At 34.2% G+C, this 7,898-nt stretch overlaps 2 protein-coding genes across 2 annotated transcripts in view; one reads left to right on the top strand and one right to left on the bottom strand.

The window, feature by feature from the left end:
* Rep (Rab escort protein) overlaps window positions 1-1,043 on the top strand; it is an 11,979-nt gene extending 10,936 nt beyond the window's left edge. Inside the window, exon 8 of the mRNA XM_013319468.1 lies at window positions 14-1,043. Coding sequence (XP_013174922.1) covers window positions 14-163 — 150 coding nt within the window. The 3' untranslated portion in view covers window positions 164-1,043. The remainder of the gene's footprint in view (window positions 1-13) is intronic.
* Window positions 1,044-1,793: 750 nt separating this feature from the next.
* On the bottom strand, window positions 1,794-3,928 carry ras (Inosine-5'-monophosphate dehydrogenase ras). Its single transcript, XM_013319933.1, has one exon. It carries the CDS (start codon window positions 3,545-3,547, stop codon window positions 2,012-2,014), a length of 1,536 nt encoding a protein of 511 aa, XP_013175387.1. The 5' UTR covers window positions 3,548-3,928; the 3' UTR covers window positions 1,794-2,011.
* Window positions 3,929-7,898: the final 3,970 nt, after the last annotated feature.

Below are 7,898 nucleotides of genomic sequence, written 5' to 3'. Positions count from 1 at the left end.
TTTTGTTTGGCAGGCGGAACAGATCTTCAAGAAGATCTGCCCTGGCGAGGAGTTCCTGCCGCGTGCGCCTGATCCCGAGGAGATCGTGTTCGAGGATGACGTCACTCACGGCCCCGAATTCCAGCGCGAGGATGAAGACGCCGACGGCGATGCTAAGGAGTAATTGCAGTACCCTTATGTATATCTCAGCAATTTACAGCGTGTTACTATGCTTATGTGGCTCTTATATTATATACGCGTTGATTGTATGTACTGAAGCCATTATGTAATTTGAAAAACCATACATGTCTTTTTAATGTATGATGGTATCAAACATGAAATGTTTAATGGATATTTTATTGTAGCACGCGTGTCAACAAGCATTGAAAGTTGTATAATTTTTATTATATTGATTTAGCAACACGCTGAAACGTGCTGATTAATTGTAAGCTGTAATCTCAATAAGATTTATACGCTTTGGTCGCTTGACTCGTGCATTCCGACTGGTGCGTTATGACTTAGGAGTTAATGACGCTCATTATTTAATCACATTAATATTTCAATTAGTAACAAATTCAATTCACAGTTGAAGGTTTAAAACTTTTTTCGTGATTTTTGTAGATTTTTAATCTGTGTAGTGTAACGGACTTGTCAGGTTGAACCGACGCGCTCAGGTTTAGTTGAGTACAGGCTAAGCTATCTTGATATGTATGGGCAAGATTGACTTGTAGCAGTATGCGGCAACTGACGTATTTCACTCGAGTATAATCGATTCTGAATAGCAGAGACTGAAGTTTGAGGTTAGTATTATGGTGGACGACCAGTTGTAGAGGACTGATGTTATTGTAGGTATTTCTTATGCTACGCTATGCTCTCTGATCGCTCATTTACGCATTTATCAAATTACTCAATTAAATAATTAATCCGTAGTTGACAATAGGGAGATTTGTGCAATTGTAATAGATTTTTTTTTTATTAGCATAGCTAGGACGCAGTTTTTAAAACGATAAGCGTAATTTTTTGGACGCACCAGTCTACAGCATAGACAGTAGCACGTTTTTATTTTTTTAATAATTTAAGTTATTTAGCACCTTTAAATAATATTTATTATGATATGTGCATAATCATTGCATTGCAGCTTATGCATATTATATGAATTCCATTAAATTGTGATTATTAGAAAATATAAGGTTTGTTTTATTTACTAAAATCCTTACATCATCCAATATTTGCATTTCAAAGAAATTAACTATGAACTACTAAATTGCTATATTCTTGTTTACTAAGAATTATCAAAATAAATTTGGTACCTACCTATATCTCTGTAATATTATAAATAGCAATGTTTAGATGGATGGATGTTTGTTTGTTTGAAGGTATTTCCGGAACGGCTCAACAGATCTTGATGAAATTTGACACAGATGTAGGACATAATCTAGAACACATAGGCTACTAAGTTTTTTTAGTTCCGCGCAAACGGATTCGCGGGCGACACCTATTAGTCATATTTTCTAATGAGGTAACCAAACAATTATTTAGTTATTTAAGATATTTTATATCAATGAATTTATTTACTATTTCTGATAGAAAAGTAAATGTATTATAAAAGTATTTCTTCAGAATATTCTGATGTTTCTATTGGGTAGATCTTCAAATAGAACACTCATATGTAGGTTGCCTGGTTTCCCAATTTTATGTGTCTCAACAATTAAAATGTTTTAAAAGCTCTTGAGTGTTATTTTACTAAAATCTTTAACTAAAGGGTACTTTGAGGCTGCTTTTAGGTATAAAAATGTAAGACAACATCATATAATTCATGTTTTATTTTTAGTCAGTTATTCCTGGTCCATTATGTATAAACACATAAAAATACATAATTACACATAAAAGCTTTGTTATTTCATATATTGGAATACATCAAAGAATATTTGTTTTTCTTATAACAAAAATATTGCCCTAAATACCTCATAATATATACACACAGATAAATTGGATATCACATTGAGATTAAAGGACTTGTTATTTCATCTTATTAAAATAATCTTTTTTCATATGAAAATAAACCATGCACATTTCCTTCCAACTGTGCTGAGTATGTCCTCTTCATAAAACGTAAGTCTCCAGAGTAACTCATCTCACGTAGTTTTGTCAGCGATGGCGCACCAAGATCTTGGCAACTGTGCTGCATTCCAGTTTGCAAGTATGGCAAAAATCTTAACACAGACCCCTTGTCAACTATACTGCCACTAACACCTTGTGCCACTCTGTGTTTATCAGTTTCCTTGTGGAAATATCTGCTCATGGCTGATCCTTTACCTTCTTTGTTCTCCATGGCTTCCAAGCTGCCCATTCCACGGTACTTTTTAAGCCTGACACCATCAGAGAAGAAATATTCTCCAGGAGCTTCAGAAGTGCCAGCAAGCAGAGAGCCCATCATAACTGTTGAAGCTCCTAATGCAAGTGATTTGACAATGTGACCCACTGACTGAATACCCCCATCTGCTATGACAGGCACATTGAACTGGCGAGCATAAGAGGATACTTGGTACACTGCAGTGGCCTGCGGGCAGCCACATGCCATTACTTCTTGAGTTATACAGATTGATCCACTTCCCATTCCAACTCTAAGGGCATCAACACCTGCTTCTATGAGATTCTTTGCTTGCATTCTAGTGACAACATTTCCTCCAATCACTTGTATATTTGGGTAATTTGATTTGATATATTTTATCATATCAATCTGATATGTGGAATTACCTTGAGATGAGTCAAGGACTATGACATCTACTCCATTACTAACAAGCAACTTCAGACGCTCCCTGTCTGCTTCCCGTGTACCAATAGCAGCACCCACCAGAAGTTGTTTGTTAGAGTCTTTTGAAGCATTTGGATAGCTTCTAGCTTTCTTTAGATCAGTTCGTGCAATCAGAGCTACCAGTTCTCCTGAGCCATTAATAATAGGAAGCTTACCTTTCTTGCTTTTCTCAAGGATGTAATTGGCATCTTGCAGTGTAACTCCAGATTGTGCCGTTATCATTTCATCGATTGGGGTCATCACCTCCTTTAGACTGAGCTGCGGATCACCCTCCCTGAAGTCAATGTCTCGGGACGTCACGATTCCTATGAGCCTGCCTCCCAACTTTCCATTTTCAGTGATTGGATAGCCCGTGAACCCATTCTTCTTTTTCGCTTCCAAGACATCTGCTACAGTATTCTCAGGACCCATGCACACCGGGTCGCGAATGAAGCCATGTTTATACTTTTTCACTTTATGTACCTCGTTGGCTTGATATTCCGGAGTGCAATTGTGATGAATAATGCCTATACCACCGCAGAGCGCCATGGCTATTGCCATGTCGGCTTCGGTGACGGTGTCCATTGGGGTGGACACCAACGGAGATTTCAGGTTTATCTTTTTTGTCAATGGGGAAGTTAAGTCGACCTCCTCCGCGGTGAAGTTAATGAATCCAGGTAATAAGAGAAAGTCATTATACGTTAATCCTTCACTGTTAGCGAAGATCTCCTTGGCGGATAGCCCATCGCGTAGGTCGCCTTCCGCGTTCATCATATTCCTTTACTTATCTCCAACCACGTGTAATAATTACACGAATAAACAAGTTTTAGTTACACAATTGTAATAATTCTAATTTTCACAATGAATTAAAAGTAATCAAATTAATTATAATTAGTGATACAAGGATACTTGGCGTACACGTGGTAGGTCCTTTTCGTTAGTTAATTGGTGGTGCGTGGAAACTATTGAAACTTTTTATACCTTCAGTTCGTAAATAGAAATAAAAACTTTTTACGTTTTCGAAATATTTTTCTCAAAAAAATAAAAAAATATAAAACGCCAAGAAACACGCCAATGCGAAGCCGGCTTCTGAATATTACCATAGACTAAGCTAAGTTTTCTACTGCAGCTGGTGTACTAGTGATGGGCCTGCCTGGTTGACAGTTACAGATTATAGATTATAGAGTATAAGCTAAAGTAGTTAGTGAACAAGTCTGTGAAGCACTTTAACTATTATAAAACTAACTAGAAATGGAGTGCCGTTGTTCTAAATAAATGTTACAAGTTTGACGGGGTGTGGTCTCTATAACCCTAAATTTCAATTATAGTTAAACAAGCATATCTAGCTCCATTAGAGACCTGCTAACGCGACTAGTTTAAGTTTAAAGCATGTATATGAAAAAAAATAGCATACAAGAAAAAAAATGGAGCTGCAGTGAAGCACTCTTGTGACACTTTGATATTACCAGGAGGGCGCTAGTGAGCTAACACAATTTAGTTTGACTTGGGCCCTCCGGGTTAGATATCCCTGTCTGTCAACACCAAACAAACACACAGGAAGCAAGTGTAGTAGAGAAGAAAGTATCGTTAGTAGTAGTCGATTGAGGGGAACGCGTATGCTTTACATGTCCTGTCACTTAAAAGTCGAAGGGGAAGTACGTTACGGCATCACTGTTCAAAGAGTGTATAAAATATAGTATAGTATAGAAATTGCTAAATCTTCAGCAGTAGAACAGCTTAAAGCCGTACATATGTAACCTCAATACTGTCATCTTTTTTTAGATAATCGCCTTAAATTCTATTAGTTTGTTCTATAATTGTAGATTAACCTCCTAATAATTACTTAATTTTTTTTAAGATCTGTCACGGACGCCATGACTGCTGTTTTCACATGCATTTGAAGCTGCCTGTATTTTTCTTCGGTCAAGAAGCTTTGACCGAGGCAATGTGTATGTTTTTCAAAAGCTATTATACCTTTTCTAGTACAGGTTATTACCCTGATATATTTACGTAAAGTCGAGAGATAAGCAAGAATATTTATAAACAAAGATAATTCTCTTTCAAACCAAATATTATCAAACATAATACACTAAAAAGTAACAAAATAAATTAGTACATAACTTCTAAAGGCCAAGAATTATTTACTCCTTTGTATTCTCTTTACAGAGGTCTTGTAATGTGTTTTACAAGATTAAATTCGAGGTTCTAAAAATTAAAGATTGTAAGCCATTAAGTAACTTGTTAATTTATTTCTATGTTATAATTTGCTTACATTATAAAATAATTCCGAAAAAAATAATATTATCACTTTTTAATTTGTACCATATATAATAAATCGATTTGTTACTTATTTTGTTTTTTCTATCGTTTATTCTTTTGTGCCAAATTTCTTTAGGAGTTGCTTTTAAGGAATGGTAATGTTTGTGGCACGTCTTCGGGTCCATCGTTGCCAGTTCCGACCCGTCGGAAGCCCATCGGCCCGTCTAGTGCTGAATTCTTCGGCATTTCTAAAAAGTTAACTTGACCGTACACCTCAGCCTGACAGGTGTAAGCCACCACAAGAAGTAACAACACAACTTTGAGCATGGCACAACACTAGATAGTACCAGAGACAATGGGAACCGTGAAAAAAATAAATCCTTTTTATATCTTTAATTTTACGGTTCCAAGAAATTTTTAATTTAATAAAAATGTTATGTTTTTAATCAAGACAATTTGTTTTGCTGGAAAACGATTTGATTTCAATTTAAATATTTTTAAATTAATTTAATTTAAACAAAATCTAATGTAAAATTCTGAAACCATATCCAGAACAATCGTAACTTAATAACTTCGTTTTACTTACATAAGAGCGTAATAACTGAAATTATCGAAAGTGCAAAACTAGACTAACACAGTACTCCATCGACTTGGGACATTTTTTTACAAGAAGGCAATCGAACAAGCAGTTCACCTATCTTTAACTTCCCTTATATAACATACAATCAGCCTCAAATGGCTATTAAATAGTTGCGATGCCTACGTTCTAAAGGGCACGGAAAACAAAAAAAAGATATTTTTTTGTATTTCTTTTTTGCCTCTTGTTACTTTTTGCAATATATCATCGATAAAATCCTTAAGTTCAGGTGTCAATCACAATACACAAGATTTATATTTTATATTCTGATGCTAACACACAACTCAACAAAAGTTGACCTCTTCATTGCTCTTTGATAGATTACAGTGATATTTACAGAAAAGTAACATTAAAACAGTAGGTATTTATTTTTAAATAGCTGTCGACCGCGACTCTGTCCGCGCGGAATTAAAAAACTTAATTAGTAGTCTATGTATTCTTCCAGACTATGATCTATAGTTCTGCGTTCAACCGTTCTGGAGATACCTTCGAACAAACATCCATCTATCCATATCCAAACATACGCATTTATAATATTAGTAAGATTTAATAATAACTTGCCTTTATTTGATAATTTGATTACCAAAATACGTTAATAAAAATGCGAAATTTTTGTATTGGATTTATTTGTTATAAAATTTACGTAATCCTATTGTTCATTGTATGTATGTATTGTTATACAATATATTTGCTTAAAAGCTAATACTAATAACATTTTACCAATATCAGTGAAGAAGAACAAAGATTGTCATGTTTATAAAAAGTGTAGTTACTTAAAAAATATTGCAAAAAGAACTTTTAAAATTTGCAAGAGATAAATATTTTGAAATACATTTTACTTACATGTTTATCTTTGTTTTTTTTACCAAATAAAATACTTATTAACGAAAACTATCACTATTTATGTAATGTGCTGATGTCTGTATAGGTTTCTGTGTTATTTCACGATGGGAACACATTTTCCACTGACTTTTATATACCCTGTCGCGCATTTATCACCATCAAACCCATACCGAGATCCAAGATAATCATTGTCCGATGAATCAGAAGAATTCCTGCTACTCTCAATTGTCTTCGTCGTGGGACTCTGTAGGAAATCGTCGTTGGAGAATGTAACTTGAGTATTGTCAGGTTCATCAATAGAATTCGTTTCGATTTCTTCCATTTCTTTATCTTTGAAAACTATTCTATTTTCATTTTTATAGTTTTTCTCTTTATTTGTCATGTTCGACTGTACGTCGTTGCAGTGATCCTTGCATTGATTCATATTGGTTTTACTTCGAGAGTTTCAGATCTTGACTTATGGCTCACAGAACGTCTTGTACCCGAAGTCTTTTTTTAAAACTTTTTAAAGTTTAGGTCACCACTGGGAACTATGAATTGGATAATTTTTAGTTTTAAAATAAAAACAGATTATGACTGTCTGTAGCTCCCGACGCGATGAGCTCTCGACGATGTGTATATCATTACTACGGCAACAGGGATTTATATGTGAGGAATTTTGTCAGTTGTTTTCCTGTATGCGTGCCAAAAATACTACGCTGTACGATAAATGCAAATTCAGCGATAAAAAGTTATCGAGTAAAAAATACAGAGCGTTATTAATAATTGAAGCGTTGAGATTGTCTCACGTCATGGTTTTTACACTCTAGATATGAAATAAACTTTATTCTGATTATATCTTATTTAGGATTTCTCACTCTTTATTCTTTATTTCAATAATTTACTATCTACAACTAAAACATTGCTGTCAATTTTAAATATTTCTTAGATTAAAAGAAGTATTTTAATTTAAATTATTAAGTCTATTTTTAAGTTTATACAAAAAGCACACACATTTGGGTACAAATTAAACAATGATGATGTTTAAACTATTTATTATTCTGGTTCAGGAACACATTTTCCATCGACTTTAATGTAACCATAGTCACAGGGTTCTGGAATAATGTCCCTAGTTTGTATCGATAGTGGCTCCAGTTGTTTACCAAAACTCTGTCTATTTTGATTGGTATCTAGTAATGTTAAAGGCTGTAGCTGAATTGTGTTCCTTATATATCGTTGGATTTCATCTATTTTCTTCAGATAAATGTTATTTTTGTACATATATTGTATATTTGATTGTAAGCTATCACTGGGTGCGACATATTTACTTGTACATAGAGTAATTAAACATATAACTGAGAAAAAAGTAATAATAAATTTACCTAACATTTTTAGTTAACAGGGATA

The sequence above is a fragment of the Papilio xuthus genome, unplaced genomic scaffold, assembly GCF_000836235.2.
Source record: "Papilio xuthus unplaced genomic scaffold, Pxut_1.1 DF826115.1, whole genome shotgun sequence".
NCBI lineage: Eukaryota > Metazoa > Arthropoda > Insecta > Lepidoptera > Papilionidae > Papilio > Papilio xuthus.
This window is presented reverse-complemented; position numbering and strand designations above follow the sequence as displayed.